The sequence below is a fragment of the Mastomys coucha genome, unplaced genomic scaffold (genome assembly GCF_008632895.1).
Source record: "Mastomys coucha isolate ucsf_1 unplaced genomic scaffold, UCSF_Mcou_1 pScaffold7, whole genome shotgun sequence".
Lineage (NCBI taxonomy): Eukaryota > Metazoa > Chordata > Mammalia > Rodentia > Muridae > Mastomys > Mastomys coucha.
In genome coordinates, this window is record NW_022196913.1 from 59,970,644 (window position 1) to 59,987,127 (window position 16,484).

Genomic DNA, 16,484 nt, shown 5'->3' on the forward strand with positions numbered 1-16,484 from the left:
CCAAGTTCTGGGATTAAAGGCATGTGCTACCACTGCCCAGCGGCTATATGTGTTTTTAATTGCTATTATACTTGAACATCTCACTCAGAACTTAGCAAACACTACACATATAAGAAACACTTGTTGGGATTGGAGATGTGCCACAACATTGGAGTGCTTGCCTCCTATGCTGAGGCCCTAGGTTCTGTTTCCAGCAATACAAAACAACTACAAAACCTTACTGGATGGATGAATGGCTGCTTAGGTCTGTGACCTGGGTGTCTGAGGATGGACAGAATCACAGATCCTAAATTGGATGTCACCTACGTGGGTATGAGTGCCCCAGACACAGCAGCTGTCAGATCTATCCCAACCTGTTTACACATAGGTGCCCAACATGATGTCCTACAGTGAGAGACTGGGGGGACCGGCTGTCTCCCCACTTCCAGTCCGTGGGAGACACATGGTGCATGGGGCAGCCTTTGCTTACGTGCCCAGCCCACAAGGTAAGTATTACTCCCAAACCCTGAGACCTGCTTGCCCACAGTTGCCTACCTGCTGTCCCTCTACTTGTTTCTCCTGGGCTGCCGAGGCCTCTGGTAACTAATAATCAGCCTCCCTCCTCAGTCCTGCACAGGATTCCTGGGACATCCACCTATGCCATCTCCAGTCTGAGCCCGGTAACCCTTACAGAGCACAGCTGTCCCTATGGGGAAGTCCTGGAGTGTCATGACCCACTACCTGCCAAGCTGGCCCAGGAAGAGGAGCAAAAGCCAGGTGGGCCAAGTTGGAGGGCAGTGGAAGTATGGGTAGTCACTTGCTCTAGTGTTCTGTCCACTGTATTCATGCCTGCCCCACCTCCAGAGCCCAGGCTGTCCCAGAAGCTTGCCCAGGTTGGCACGAAGCTCCTGAAGGTGCCACTGATGCTGGGTTTCCTTTACCTCTTTGTCTGCTCCCTGGACGTGCTCAGCTCTGCCTTCCAGCTGGCTGGAGGTAGGGCCCAGGGGCTGCGGGGGAAGAGGTCAGGAGAAGGGTTCAGAAGGACCTCAGTTGATGCTGCCTTGTGTTCTGCAGGAAAGGTGGCTGGGGACATCTTCAAGGACAATGCCATCCTATCCAACCCAGTGGCAGGGCTGGTGGTGGGGATCTTGGTGACAGTCCTGGTACAGAGCTCCAGCACCTCAACATCCATCATTGTCAGCATGGTTTCCTCTGGCTGTGAGTTGGCCCAGCATGGCCAGGGACAGAGCCCAGGGCCCTGGTTCCTCAGACTGGGGCAGGCGTGAGGAACTGCTAAGGAGGCTGAGGGGAAGGGTGGGGCTCCGGCATCTCTCACACTGTCCTCTAAAGCAGGGCCAAGAGCCGGGTCAGGAAAGAGTTCCAGGAGCTGGGGAGTATGGCAAAGCTCCTGGAAAGCCACGTCTACTCAACTACACAGTTGCTCAGGAAAGCCAGAGAAAGCCAGTCAGAAAAAGCCACCACATACATGTAATCTATTGCAAAGGATTGATTGCAGGGCTACAGAGATGCTCTCAGTGGTCAAGAAAGTACAGGCTGCTCTTCCAGAGGACCAGAGTTCAATTCCCAGTACTTGCACGGCAGATCATAACTGCCCGTAACTTCAGTTTCAGAGGATCTGACACCTTCATTCAAACATACATGCAGGCAAACCACCAGTGCACATGAAATAAAAATAGACACATCATTAAAAAAAAAAAAAAAAGAATTGACTTTTGAGATTGTGTGGCTGGGTGCCCAAGTCTGACATTTCCAGTGTGAGCGATTCAGAAGGGCAGAATGTGTAGGCGGAAGCCAATCCTGTGAGCGACAGGTGAAATTTCCCCCTCCAGGAAGCTTCAGTTTCACACCTGAGACTCTCTCGTCCCATTGGTTGATGCCCTCCAAGATCATCATGAACAATCTCCTTTACCTGGGGCTAGGGAGTCTCAGTGGTCAGAGTGATCGCTACATGAGATGAAGGCCCAGGTTTGAATTTCCAGTGCTCACATAAGAGGCCAGAGGCCAGGCATGGCTGCATATACACCAGTGCCGGGGGGCAGCAGTGGAATTGCTGGAGCACCACAGCTACTAGCTCCAGGTTATGCAAGAGATACTGTCACATGGTAATAAGGTAGAGAGTGCTATAGCTGAACGCTTGAATTCTTTGGTCCTCCACCACACACACACACACACACACACACACACACACACACATGCTCACACACATATAAACACACAAAAATAACCTACTTAAAGTTAACTGGGTACTATAGGCTAGCCAAGTTGACACATAAAACCAACGATCCCACTTGTGGTAAGGCACACCTGCACAAGCACAACATATGGATTACACAAGGTGTGAGTTCCCATAATGCAGCTGCATGTACATGTCCATCCTGAGTAGCGCGTGGACATGCTCTGGTCAGAGCATGCCAATCTTGTCACACGTGGATATTCTCACACACAGAGTAAATACACAGTGTATGTACACATGGACCTGTGAGGCTCAGCCTAGGAAGTCCAGAGTATACTGGAAAAGGCTGTCTGAGGTTGGAACACAGGTCACGGGGCCTCGTAGGAGTTGTTGTAGGACAACACCTGCAGCGGCAGCATCCCAGGCATTTGAGATGTTCCTCTTTCACCAGTGTTGGAGGTGAGCTCCGCCATTCCGATCATCATGGGCTCCAACATCGGAACGTCTGTCACCAACACCATTGTGGCCCTGATGCAGGCGGGGGACAGGACTGACTTCAGGCGGTGAGCTGGGGAAGGAGGCTGGGGGCTCACACTTATTGGGGAGAAGGCAGAACTGAGTGCTGGACCCCTCCGCTTGGGCACACCTTGGGTCTAGCTGTCCTGCAACGTGACATCCCTGCTCAGGGCTTTTGCAGGGGCGACCGTGCATGACTGTTTTAACTGGCTGTCTGTTCTGGTCCTGCTGCCCCTGGAGGCTGCCACGGGCTACCTGCACCACGTCACCGGGCTTGTGGTTGCCTCCTTCAACATCCGTGGCGGCCGTGATGCCCCTGACCTTCTCAAGGTTATCACAGAGCCCTTCACAAGGCTTATCATCCAGGTGAGGGTGGAAAGTGCCACGGGATGGATGGACAGATATGGGATAGTGAGTGACCCTACCTTCAACTCTCTCCCTCTCTCTCTCTCTTTCTCTCTCTCTCTCCCTCTCCCTTTCTCCCTTTCTCCCTCTCCCTCTTTCCCTCTCCATCGCCCCTCTCTCTTTCTCTCTTCCTCATCATCTTGCTCACAGCTGGACAAGTCTGTGATCACCAGCATTGCCGTGGGGGATGAGTCCCTGAGGAATCACAGTCTCATTCGGACTTGGTGTCACCCAGACGCAACAGAGGTGAGTTCGGAGCCAGGTAAGAAGATACCCTCTTTAGACAATGGCCTGCTTGTCTCAGAGACCTCGGGCAGATGCATGCAATTGTTCTGCAGCGGGATAGCTATGACAGACGTTGCTAATCCCTCCTAGCTGCACACACTGCTGTAGGCAAGCATAATCTTGTACATTTAGCATTGCATGGAATTGATCTGACCCAGTGGTTTTCAAAGAGCTGTTGTCGCCCAGACTAACAGCATCGATTCCACCTAGGAACTATCAGAGACGTAAACCAGGTACAGAGTAGAAGCAAACCCACTGCGTAGTGTGTATACATCCTTCCTAGAACAATTGAATCAGGAAAAAAAAAAAAACGTTGGGAATGAGCCCAGTTCCCTCGTCTCCGACTTGCCCTCTAACTGCTCCGTGCTCAAGTCTGGAAACCATGGATCAAGCGCAACCCTTTGTTGTCACAGACAGAGACGCAGGCCCACAGAGGTTAACTTGCCTGCTGTAGGGATGCTTGGGGTTTGTCACTGGACTCTGCTTAGAGCTTGAAGTGTAAGCAAGGTGGAGAGGAAGGGGAAGAGCACCTAGAAGGATCCAGAGAAGCTTAGGCCCCAGGGTTCCAGCTAAGAAGAGAGACTAGGTGTGACATTCACTGGCTCTCAGGGGTGGCCCCCTGAGAGCCACAGCAGTCACTGGTGCTGGCACTTTCATCGGGAGCCACAAGTTCTTTGTTTCTGCTCCTTCTACTGCTCAGAATGAGAAACTGTTGGGATTGGTTGGGCATTCAGGGATCAGTCATTGTGCCTATGGTACCAGGCGTAATAGCAAGGCCATTAGGCACAAGGAAGTAGGCAATTAGTGCCCTTTCCTACTCAGCCATAAAAGGGAAAAACGCTTCCCCAAACCACAGTCTTCCCAATTTGCTTCTCCTTAATTATTACATACAAGAAATAGCTCCACTTAGAAAAGCTGTGGGGAAATCCAGAGCACGCAGCAGAGCCACAGGCCCGTCCTCTGCCTTCCCCGCTCTTGATGTTCCCGGTCCTTTCTACCAGCACACACGGAAAATACTCCATCAGCTCGCCCCGTGGTGTTCCTTTGCATCCCGAGTGGCACTCAACGCCACCCTCCTGAGAGTTCTGCTCTTCTGAAGAGTTCAAGGCAGCTTGACAACAAAAAGCCCACGTGGACAGCTTTGATGCTGGCTTTGTGATCGTCCTCACACGTCAGCCACCTTCTCATGAGCTCTCTGGCACTCTCAGGCAAGCTCTGTGAGTCACTGCAGCTGCACAGTCTGGATAGAGGAAGAGAAATCACATACTGATTAAAAAAAAAAAAAAAAAGCTTTGGCGAGATTTCTGGCCAAGTCTCTACCTGTGCCCTGAACTTCCTCACCCACTGTAGTCCTCAGGCAAGACCGGCCAAGTGTGCCAGCCATTTTACACGAACGGAAACTCAGCTGTTCCAGCTGTCACTTGCCAGAGCACTGGTTCAGGTCCCCACACTGGCAGGAAACCTTGTTCTGGAACAGCAGGTTGCATATCTTGGCTGGATCTGAGGACCCTGCTCTCTGTCTCCGCTAGACCTGTCCCCTGCAGAGATGTGACTCACACAGCAGCATCACATGGTCCTGGGATAGGCCTTTTTTTACTACCCCCGTTTTTCTTTTCAACTCTTCACGGCCTCCAGCCTTCACCACACGGGACCCAACATTAACTAAAATGGTCTCTAGGGCAGAGCAGAAGCCTTCTCGATGCGAAGGGGGAAAAACGGGCCTTCTGAGGTGAGACTTGTGGGTGATCAGTGACCTGGCATTGGCCTCGGAATCCCTTCCGAGAGTCTCTGTGTGAACTGACAACTGTCCCTGCCTGATTGAAGCAGCATCTTTGGAGGACTGATAACTAGGGGCAGCTGTTATTACATCTCCACTCTGCAGATAGGAAACAGCCTCTCTCAGAGGGGCACAGTGGCTTCCTATAACGGAGGGAAGGTCTCGATCCTGGTGGAAAAATCACTCCTCGTGCAGCTGCTTCTCCCCGATGCTACTCTAAGCTAAGGTACCTGCATCTGTGTCCATTTCTTTCTGCCTCGGACCACTCCACCCTGGCTGGTGAACCGAAGATGCGCTGAGAAGTTCTCCTTTCAGCCACCGGATGGCACTGTTGGCCCAGAGTGCTCCGCGGCTTCCACAAGAACAAAGGGCCCCCCGCAGCTACCATACCCTCAAAGGGGAAGCTATTGTGCAAGCCCACATCCTCTGTGGTTCTCTCCTGAGGAAGGACTCTTGAAGTATGGGAGTCCTTTGTGAACTTAAATCACCTCCTTCAGTTCCCAGAAGTGTCTCAATCTAGGGTGTCCCTGTAGGCGCTTAAATACCAACTCTCTCTTCCAAGATGCTTCCAAGTAGCCCGTGGGGGAAAGAAGACAGCATGAGGGACTCTGTCATGGAGACAACTGAAGGCAGAGAGGTTAAGTGAACGGCTGGCTCCCTTTCACACAGCTGAGAACGGCTCAGCCGCGGTGTGCGCACAAGGCTGTGGACCCTTCTGTTCGGCCTTTCATTTCCACCTGGCTCCCTTTCTATGCCCCTTCTCCACCCAAGACAGGACAGACACGTCTAGGGGACGGGACCAGATGTGGGCTTCCCGGCTCTATGAAACAGGCTGGAGTTCCTACCTTCTCTGCCCTGTAAGATCTCCTTAAAGGGTTCTCTCTCCCTTCAATTCTGTCCTAGCCTGGCTTTACAGTGAATCCTCCCTTGTCATGCCTGCTGTCTCTTCATTCCCTTCTTCCACTTTAGGGTCTCTGACTCCCTCTCTGGGTTCAGTGAAGGTCACACAACCCCAGGAAGAAAAGTCAAGTTTCCAGAATCCCATAGGAGGGAGGAGAGTGGAATCTATTGTTGAGTGAGGTCTGGAGTCAAGGGTTAATCCCAAGCACCAAAAATAGAAATAAACAACACTCCAGATATGTCAGTCCTCAGCCTAGACTTGCCCCTGACTCAGTCAACCCTAAGGTGGGCCCTCTGCAAAGGTCTTCATCTGCCTCTAGCCTCCATGAGGCCCACAAAGTCCCCTCCCCAGGAGACCCCGGGATGCAGCTCAGAGAAGGCCAATGAGGTGCACACGCATCTCTCAGGAAGTCATCTGCTTCCTAGGGCTTTGGGCTGGGGACTGTCGGGAAGGTCCCTTCCCCAAAGGGCCAGGATCCACAGGCGTTTCTGCAGGATCCTCTGGTCAGGACCTAGGTAGTCAAAAGGAAATGGTCTGTACTTACTGGAGGTTCCGTTTACTTGGAGCCTGTGGTAAGCCAGACCCCAAAGGGAAGAGCATAGGTACCCTTTCTCTTATGACCTTTATATCTTTATTATCCCAACTTATTTTTCTCAAAGATTTGTTTGTTTTATGTGCATTGGTATTTTGCCTGCCTGTATGTCCATATGAGGGTGCCAGATGCCCTGGAACTGGAGTTACAGAGAGCTGTGAGCTGCCATGTGGATGCTGGGAATTGAACCTGGGTCTTCTGGAAGAGCGCCCTGTGCTCTTCACTTCTGAGCCCTTATTATCCAGATTTAAACAGGCTCAGAGAGGTGGCCTAACTGGCCCCAGAAAGTTGGTTGGAAAAGCAGATTTGAACTCAGCAAACACTTAGCTCTCCCCCTGACTAAACCCCAGCCTGGCTCTCCCTGACCAGACCCCAGTCTCTCCTGGGCAGGTCAGTAGACTCTCTGACCTTATTAACATTGTTGTTTTGTTTTCTTCTTGAGACAAGATCTCATTCTAGTTCAGGCTGACTTTAAACTCAAGTCAATCCTCCTGCCTCAGCTCTCCCAGGGCCTATCTGGATTTCTGTCCTAGCAGATGATTTTTATCCTAGTTTCTTGCCTAGGGTTCAGACCTCTGGGCTTGGTGGTGCCCCGAGGCTGAGATTTAGTGAACTGGGAATAACAACTGAGCACATTGTCAAGGGAGAGCATCACACGAACTGTGATATTAGAACCAGCTGCCAGATGCTGGCCCCGTCAACATTATCCTGGAGGTTTTTGTTTTGTTTTTGTTTTACTCTTGTGATGTTGGGAATGGAACCAGAGCCTTGTCCATATAGACAAGGGCTGGATCACTGGCCCAAGCCCCAACCAGATTACATAGTCTGTAAATGACAGAACCTAAAGAAGCCATTAACATCCCAGTGCTAGCTCCCTCCTGAGCCCCACCCTTAGCTTCTCCACGGCCATTCCACTTCCTCCTGTCACAGCTCACTGGCTCCTGGACATCAGTGGGAAAAGGATGGAATCCTGGCTTCATTTTCCACAACTCCTTAATCCAGTAAAACTACAGATTAGTACTTTACAGGCCGAAAGGGCACTTCTGCCGGCCTGGGAACTCTGCTTCCTGGAACTTTAAAGTGTGTCTCCACAGGTCTAGTGACATAGGCTTGTGATTCCTAAATGCTTGGGGACTGAGGCAGAAGGACAGCAAATCCAGGGCCTCCCTGGACAATTTAGTGAGACCTCCTCATCTCAAAATACAAACTGAAATGAGATCTTGGGGTGTAGCTCAGAAGTGGCATGTTTGCTTCATATTTGTGCGCGTCTAAGCTCCATCCAGGGTATTGTGGGGAAAATGCATCCAAGTAGCTCCAACATGTATAGGAATTGAACCTAAGACTCCAGAATCATGCTTTCTCTTATAGAACCAGGCAGCTGGGCCACACTGGGGTGTGTCTCTGGATGGTAACCGTGGCCTGGGGCTAAATAACTGCCGTCTCTACAGACCTCTACCATCTTCACAGGCAGCTAGATTCTACCATAATTTTGGTCACCTGCCTGACCTTTGGTCCCCTGTATCTAGGGACTCTTCTTCACTTCACTCACAGTAGGTCCAGAAGAAGAAAGGGGTGGGGCTAGACCCTCTGCCCTCACCCACCTTTCTTCCACTTGGGTCCCACCAAGAGCAAGGCGTTGAGCCTGGGCAGAATGGAGCTTGGGCTAAGTGAGCCTTAGGGGGATCATGGGGCTGGAACCCAGGAGGAAGGCATCAAGATAAGAACTGGTAAGAGCTGGGCTGTGGTGGCACATGCCTTTAATCCCAGCACTTGGGAGGCAGAGGCAGGTGGATTTCTGAGTTCGAGGCCAGCCTGGTCTACAGAGTGAGTTCCAGGACAGCCAGGACTACACAGAGAAACCCTGTCTCCAAAAAAAAAAAAAAAAAAAAAAGATAGGGATGGGGGGCTTTCAGGAAAGGGGCTGCGGATGCCACTGAGGGATTAGGAGACCAAGACATGGAGCTACTAATGTGGTTGATTGGGGGTCCCCACTGGTCCCGGGGGTAGGCAGGTGCGGGCAGTGACGAGGTAGCATGTGTTCGAGGCCATATTCCTGAGCGGTAAGTATTTCAACCTTATCTCTTCTCCAGAAAAGGTAGGCTCAGAGTGGGTAAGCAACAGGTGCAGGACCACAGCGGTCTGGTTCTTCCATTCCTCTGGGACTTCCCTTTTAGCTCCACCCCCAGGCTGTGGTTTGCTAGATTCTCTAAGTCACCTTCCTCTGAATTTAGGCTTCCACTTCTATGTCCAGGGTAGAGGCCATCGACAGCCTTGCAAACACCACCATGGAGAAATGTAAGTACCTCTAACACGGGAGGCGTCCCACGTGATAGCCCTCCACCGCCGTGCCCTCGCTGGCCGCTGCTCTGTCCAGCCGCTGGAAAGGCAGCTGACCTCTGGGTTTACGGCAGTCCCTGGGGCAGAGGCTTGATGTGGGGGTCTTAGGCTCACAGCCCGTGGGTTGGCAAAGGTGGCAAGCAGGGTGTCAGGGTGAACACTCCTGATATCGCCCTTTTAGGCAACCATCTCTTCGTGGATACGGGGCTGCCCGACCTGGCCGTGGGGCTCATTCTGCTGGCCGGGTCCCTGGTGGTTCTGTGCACTTGTCTCATCCTCCTTGTCAAGATGCTCAACTCCCTGCTCAAGGGCCAAGTGGCCAATGTCATCCAGAAGGTCATCAACACAGGTGAGCTGGAAGAAGGGCTGCAGGCGTAGGCAGGGCCCCAGATGAGCTCTTTCAGGTGTTGTTAGATCCACCACTGTCATCTCGGAGCCTCAGGTTCCCCTAAGGATCCAGACAAGGTGGGACCAGGTCATCCGGAGGCTCCTTAGATGCTGACAGCCGAGGCTGTCTCTGACTTTCGCATTCTCTAGCAGACGGGCATCCTTAGAAGGCATTGTTTTGCTTTGCCTTTGTTTGCTTTTTCGAGACTTGGTTTCTCTGTGTAGCCTTGGCTGTCCTGGAACTCGCTTTGTAGACCAGGCTGGCCTCGAACTCACAGAGATCTTTCTGCCCTCCGAGTGCTGGGACTAAAGGTGTGCACCACTGTGCCCATCACCCTGGTTTTGGTTTTACTTGTTCTGGATTTTTCCAGGCGTGGTTTTATGTAACCCACAATGCCCTAGACCTTGCTCTGCAGCCTGGACTGGCCAAGAACTTCTGTTCTTGCTTTGACTTCCCAAGTTCTGGGATCACAGCTATGCATGACCATGTCTAGCTAGAAACCCCTGTTTAATGGGCAATGGACATCGTGCTCCTACTGTGTGCCACGGGACACAGGAGTGAGGCAAACAGAGATGGATCTTTGATCCCAGGATCTCAGGATTGTGATTTTCCTCATAGAACAAGGCAACTAGGCTACGCTGGGCTGTGTCCCAAATGGTGGCAGTGGCACAGAACCGATTAGTAATTGTCCCTAAAGGTCCACCATTTCCTCATGCCACCTAGGTGGGCCAGTCATTTCAGTCACCAACCCAACCTTTTTCTACCTGGGCCTTCTCGTGGAGCCCCTCACTTTACTCCTAGGAGATGAGGGAGGAAGGAGTGGGGAGGGGCAAGCAGCGGAGGTAAAGCGTGGGTGACTGGCAAGGGGACAGAGGGACGAACAGCAATACAACACAGTGCCGAGGAGGCCATTTCCAAGGTGATCAGAGGTCTGTCTGAGCAAGTGAAGACCTGCATAAGGAGTCTGATGTGGATGAAGGGGCTGGATGTGGGGACATGTGCCTGTAATCCCCACACTCAAGAAGCGTGGGCAGGGGGATTTTGAGCCTAGTTCAGGCTTTATAGCATGACCCTGTTGGAACAAACCAACAAAAACAAACAAAAAGGCCTCACACTCGGATATCCGCTTGCCTTTGTCTCCCAAGCACTGGGATTAAATGTAAGCACCACCACTACCCTTGGCTTTTTGTTGGGGTGTGTGGTGTTGACTATATACTTTTAGCTGGAACTCGATATGTAGACCAGGTTGGCCTTGAACTCAGAAACTCTGCCTCCACAGTGCTGGGATTAAAGCCATGTACCAATGAGCTCTGCCAAAATAAACTTAGAGCAGGGCCAGGATTCTGTGCTTGCTGTACAAGGCTTAGAACCTGTGTTGGCTTTCCACAATCCACATAAAAACCTAGGGGGTGTGGTGCATGCCTGTACTACCAGTGCTATAAGGCAGAGACAGGGGAATCCCCGGTCTGATTAGCCAGCCAGTTGAGCCACTTGATGAGGTCTAGGTTCCATGAGTTACCTTGTCTCAAAAAATAAGACAGTCAGGTGATGGTGGCACATGCCTTTGATCTCAGCACTTGGGAGGCAGAGGCACGGTGGATCTTTATGAGTGTGAGGCAAGCCTTGTTTACTGAGTTCCAGGATGCCCCCCCCCGAAAACAAAACAAAAAAACAAAAGACACAGAGAGATAAAGACATACAAGATTGCCCTCTGGCTTCCACACTCAGAGAAATAAAATGCATGTGGAACGAAAACCAGACCTGACGACTCCAGCTATAATCTCTGCACTTGGAAGGCTGAGGCAGGACGGTTAAGGAGAGTTTGAGGCCAATCTGGACTACAGAGGGGAGTCAGTGGCAATCACAGGAGTTTTGGGACAGAGTGACCTGCGAGGGACAGGCTAAGGCTAGACCCAACAAGGTAGATAGAGCCAGATTTAGAGGCCTTTAGATTTTACCCAGAGTCCAGGTTTTACTAAGGGTGATGGTGTATTTGCAAGATTTGGGGCAGGGGGATGACATTAACTAATTCTCATTTTAAGCTACATTTTGGGCTTTTGAGTTACTGCATTGACATTGGGGAATCACACATGACGAATGTGGAAGTAAGGGATTCCCAGGAGGAAAGTCTGGATGGGCTTTCTGGTGAGGAGGTGAGCCCTGGGGATGAATGCAGTTGACATTCTGTCTCTGTGGGACCCTGATCTGCAGATTCAGTCAGCCTTGAATCAAAAATATTTCAGAAAGCTAGGCGGTGGTGGCGCACGCCTTTAATCCCAGCATTTGGGAGGCAGAGGCAGGTGGATTTCTGAGTTCGAGGCCAGCCTGGTCTACAGAGTGAGTTCCAGGGCAGCCAGGGCTACACAGACAAACCCTGTCTCGGAAAAAAAAAAAATCAGAAAAATAATTACATCTATCTTGAAGCAAAATTTTGTAACTTTTGTCTTAAGCATTACAGAATAACAAATATCTACACCGTTGCAATGTTTTGTTTGCTTGTTTAGTTTTTGGGGTTTTTGTTGTTGGTGGTGGTGGTTTTGGTTGGTTGCTTTGAGACAGGATCTACCCATGGCTGGCATAGAACAATATAGACCAAGCTGGCCTCAAACGCATAGAAGTCCACCTGCCTCTGCTTTTTGAGTGCTGGAATTAAAGGTGTGCACTATAAGCCCATATATATATATATATATAATATATATATATACATTATATATATAATATATTATATACATATAAATATTTCCACTTTATTCTGTGTTTAGGTATATGCACATGTGCACACCGTGGCACACGTGAAGGTCAGATGACAACTTGCGTGGGTTGGTCCTCTCCTTCCACCGTGTAGATAGATCCCAAGGATTGCTCAGGTCACCCAGCTTAGCAGCAGGGACTTTGCTCCGCTGAGGATCTCACCAGTCACAGCTCTTTAGTGACTCAGGTCTGATCAACCATCCAGCCATGATGTAAAGCACACTGCAGCATGTGTGTGCACTGCAGTGCCCTAGGCATGTGCTTCGCTGTGTTACAGAAGCACGCTTAGATTTCAGTGTCCATGGGCATCCTTGACCTGATCCATCTAAATGGATTTAGATGCTGAACAGAAGGCACAGCTAGGGCAGAGTGTACTAGCCCCAGTAAGAAAGCACTCTGACCACAAGAGCGAGCAGGGCAAACGGAAAGCTGCTACAGGGGAGCGGAGGGCCAGCTAGATTCTCAGGGGGGGGGGGCTACCACCTCAGTACTGCCACCCTAAAGCAAGTGCTCGCTCTCCCGATGACCCTGCTTACTGGGGATTTGGCTTCTGTTCAGACTTCCCAGCCCCCTTCACCTGGGTCACGGGCTACTTTGCCATGGTCGTGGGTGCCAGCATGACCTTTGTTGTCCAGAGCAGTTCCGTGTTCACCTCAGCCATCACCCCGCTCATTGGTGAGTGCCCTTCACCACCCATGGGCAGCAGTGGGGTGAGGTGGGTGGGTGCTCAAGGAAGTAGACCAAGAACAACAACATTCTCTCCTGCCCACTAGGCCTGGGTGTGATCAGCATTGAGCGGGCCTACCCTCTCACCCTGGGCTCCAACATTGGCACTACCACTACAGCCATCCTAGCAGCGCTGGCCAGCCCCAAGGAGAAGCTATCCAGCTCCTTTCAGGTACGTGGAGAGAATGGGTGGTCTGTGGTAGTAGAGGGCTGGGATGGAGGGCTCAGAGGATGTAACAATGTATAATCAACATCAACTGCCTGCTAAGGTTACTCACGCCACTCACTGGGAGCCAGGATGGACAAAGTAGACCTTGGTGTCTGATAGAGAACCACTGCTACATTGTATCAGTTAACAGCAGCAAGTCAGGGTCACACCCTGGCAGTGTGCTATAGAGGCCTAGACTTGAGGGACCAAGATTGCATAGAACTGAGGATGGTAAGATGATGATGGATGGCAAAGGGGGAAGTGACTTAGGAGCAAAACAGCTGACAAGGGGCTGGCCAATTAAAAGGCCAGAATGGAGGCTGGGCAGTGGTGACGCACGCCTTTAATCCCAGCACTTGGGAGGCAGAGGCAGGTAGATTTCTGAGTTCGAGGCCAGCCTGATCTACAGAGTGAGTTCCAGGACAGCCAAGGCTGTACAGAGAAACCCTGTCTCAACACCCCCCTCCAAAAAAAAAGGCCAGAATGGGCAAGTTAAAAACAAAAACAAAAACCTTTAGTGGCTGCTAAAGACAAGCATGGTAGTACATGTCTGTAATCCTAGCACTTGGTAAGAAAATGGCCAAAAGTCCAAGGTTAGCCTGCAAGGTCAGCCTGGTCTACATAGCTAGAAGATCCTGTGTCAGAAAGACATTTTAGGGGATGGAGAGATGGCTCAGCGGTTAAGAGCACTCGTTGCTCTTCCAGAGGTCCTGAGTTCAATTCCCAGCAACCACATGGTGGCTCACAACCATCTGTAATGGAATCCCGTACCCTCTTCTAGTGTGTCTGAAAGACAGCTACACTGTAGTCATATAAATAAAACAAATAAATCTTTAAAAAAGAAAAATAAAAAAGAGACATTTTAGCTGAGGAATTGATGAGGGCAGCTAATAAGACACACATGGAAATTTCAGGGCATTTACCAAGTAGTTCAGCAACACAATATTTTAATAACCAGTCTGGAGTCATCTGGAGCCAGATCAGCCTGAAGAGGTTTTCTCCTGCTACCCAGATCATGTGGGGCCTCTAACATCTATCCCTACTGGGCTAGATCCTGATCACTTCTGCCTTCTCTCCTGCAGATTGCCCTCTGCCACTTCTTCTTCAACATCTCAGGCATCCTACTGTGGTACCCACTGCCCTGCACACGTCTGCCTATCCGCATGGCCAAGGCCCTGGGCAAACGCACCGCCAAGTACCGCTGGTTTGCAGTTCTCTACCTCCTCGTGTGCTTCCTGCTCCTGCCCTCACTGGTGTTTGGCATTTCCATGGCAGGCTGGCAGGCTATGGTCGGTGTGGGCACGCCCTTTGGGGCCCTACTGGCCTTTGTGGTGCTTGTTAATGTCCTGCAGAGTCGAAGTCCCAGGCACCTCCCCAAGTGGCTGCAGACATGGGACTTCCTACCCCACTGGATGCACTCTTTGCAGCCCCTGGATGGTCTTATCACAAGGGCCACCTTGTGCTATGCCAGGCCTGAGCCTCGTTCACCCCAACTTCCCCCTAGAGTCTTCCTGGAGGAGCTTCCCCCTGCCACACCCTCCCCCCGCCTGGCACTGCCTGCTCACCACAATGCCACCCGTCTCTAGGCTGCAGGCCCAGACTACTGCCTGGAACAGGGAATGGTATTTTTACAGAGCCCACAGTAGAAAGGCAGAACATGTGTGCGTGCATGTGTGTAGATGCGTGTCACTTGAGGTACATGATTTTGTGCTCCCCTTGGGTACCTGTCCATATTCAGGGCCACAGTGGCTTTTGTAATTAAGAGGTAGTGTGCACAAATACACGTTAGGTGCTGAGCCTGTGTGACCCTCAGTACATGTATATGTGAGTACATTGTGTGGGTAACAGGGGGATGCAGATGCCTGGGGAGCCCCCCAACTGTCCTGGGAAGAGTTAGCCACACCCTCTCACCTTCTCACGACCCTTGTACCAACAGGAGGGAACAGAAGAACAGCTGGCCTTCTGTATACATGGGTCTTGCCTTTGCCAATTCTGCTAACTGTTTATAGAAAAAAAAATTTAAAGTTGCATCCGTCCTGATCATAAATGGACTTTTTTAGAAATCATATTCCTTACCCCTACAGCATACTATTTACTTACATGGTTTTTGCACTGTATTGGCTATCTAAATCCCCTGGAGATCACACACCAGGGGATGTAGATGGATTCTTTGCAAACGTCGGTTTATACAAGAGACTCGAGCCTCTGAGGACTTCAGCATCCACAGGTATCATGGAACCAAATCTCCAAACTCCCAGAGGGCCACTCGCCTCTAGCCTGAATCTCACAGACCTTGGCTGGTGTGTGCTGGGGAGGGAGATGCTGGGAGAGACTCTGTTCACTCAAGCCTACTCCTGTGGAAAATTCTGTGAGAAAGAATGCTGACCCTGAGGTCAGCATCCCAATAGTCCTTCTCAGGTGTGGAGTCCCTAGAGCCCTGGGAAGATGCCAGGACCATCTTGGCCTCTACATGGCATCTACATTGGGAGAGGGGGGGTAGGGGGGGGAGACAGAGCCCAGGAGGCCTGGAAGACCGCCAGGATCACTTTGTTCTGCAAGAATCTCCCCACAAGTTGTTTTCTTGTTTGCAACTCCTCACAAATACACAAAGAGGATAACTTCCAGATCGCCCAGTTCAAGGTTTATTCTGGTCTCCCTACCAACCATGGGCGGTCTAGCTGTCCTGCTAAGAGCACTGCTCACGTAGTCCACCAATCAGATCGTGCACTGTCTTATTGAGGATGCCTCCATGCACGCCTCGTCTGCCCATGAGCACCAGGAGCGCCCGTGGCGTGTGGCCCACACAGATTGCACGCCCGTCCAGCCCCTTGGTGCGCGCATCCAGTACACCATCACCCTCGGCCAGCAGGTAGTCTCGGATAACGCAGCAGCGGCGGCCTGCCACGCTCAGACCTGTCTGCAGAAAGGTGTGCCGGTCCGGCCCGGTGAGCACACCCACCTCCTGCGGGGAGATGGCTGCCAGCAGACCCCCAGGCCTTGATGCCCACACACAGCGATTGTCTGAGTGGCCCACGATAGCCACGTCATCGATACGCTGATCCCGCAGCACCGCACTGATGTAGCCCTTCCAGTCACCCATCTCCGCTCAGTCAGTCCCAACAACTCGTGCTTGCGTTAGAAGGGGTGGCAGGTTGCATTCTCAGAGCTAAGAACACTGGCCGCACGCCCGAAGTTCGCAGGGCGGGGCTGTGACGTCGGGCAAACGTCACAGAACATCTAACTAGGAGACCGAGAGGGCGGTGGAGTTGGTGGGGGTTGGGGGACGGTTCTAAAAGTAGCGTGTAGGAGGAAATGGAAGAAGATGGATGAGAGGCTGGAACGATGGCTCAGCGTTAAGAAAGAGCATTCATTACACAGAACCTGAGTTCCGTTCCCAACATCACCTCTTTTGGCCTACAAAGCCT

At 51.4% G+C, this 16,484-nt stretch overlaps 2 protein-coding genes across 3 annotated transcripts; one reads left to right on the forward strand and one right to left on the reverse strand.

The window, feature by feature from the left end:
* Positions 1–360: 360 nt before the first annotated feature.
* On the forward strand, positions 361–15,088 carry Slc34a1 (solute carrier family 34 member 1). Of its 2 annotated transcripts, XM_031358226.1 has the most exons (12): positions 361–485; positions 607–756; positions 844–972; positions 1,054–1,197; positions 2,625–2,736; positions 2,860–3,055; positions 3,245–3,340; positions 8,881–8,944; positions 9,168–9,335; positions 12,684–12,800; positions 12,899–13,023; positions 14,142–15,088. In XM_031358226.1, exons 1-12 carry the CDS (start codon positions 377–379, stop codon positions 14,643–14,645), a joined length of 1,914 nt encoding a protein of 637 aa, XP_031214086.1. In that variant the 5' UTR covers positions 361–376; the 3' UTR covers positions 14,646–15,088. The 2 variants fall into 2 exon arrangements, with proteins under 2 accessions (XP_031214086.1, XP_031214088.1); XM_031358228.1 differs by lacking the exons at positions 8,881–8,944; positions 9,168–9,335; positions 12,684–12,800; positions 12,899–13,023; positions 14,142–15,088 and adding an exon at positions 4,628–4,649 and having other exon boundaries at positions 377–485; positions 3,245–3,351.
* A 600-nt stretch (positions 15,089–15,688) lies between these two features.
* Pfn3 (profilin 3) lies at positions 15,689–16,278 on the reverse strand. The gene has a single exon (XM_031358230.1). It carries the CDS (start codon positions 16,157–16,159, stop codon positions 15,746–15,748), a length of 414 nt encoding a protein of 137 aa, XP_031214090.1. The 5' UTR covers positions 16,160–16,278; the 3' UTR covers positions 15,689–15,745.
* Between the last annotated feature and the right edge of the window lie 206 nt (positions 16,279–16,484).

Bases quoted from the DNA above. Each gene is read 5' to 3' on its own strand.
- Slc34a1 (XM_031358226.1), top strand. From the start codon at position 377: ATGATGTCCTACAGTGAGAGACTGGGGGGACCGGCTGTCTCCCCACTT. The intron at 2,737-2,859 runs GTGAGCTGGGGA...ATCCCTGCTCAG, and splicing joins GACAGGACTGACTTCAGGCG to GGCTTTTGCAGGGGCGACCG. The intron at 3,056-3,244 runs GTGAGGGTGGAA...TCTTGCTCACAG, and splicing joins TCACAAGGCTTATCATCCAG to CTGGACAAGTCTGTGATCAC.
- Pfn3 (XM_031358230.1), bottom strand. From the start codon at position 16,159: ATGGGTGACTGGAAGGGCTACATCAGTGCGGTGCTGCGGGATCAGCGT.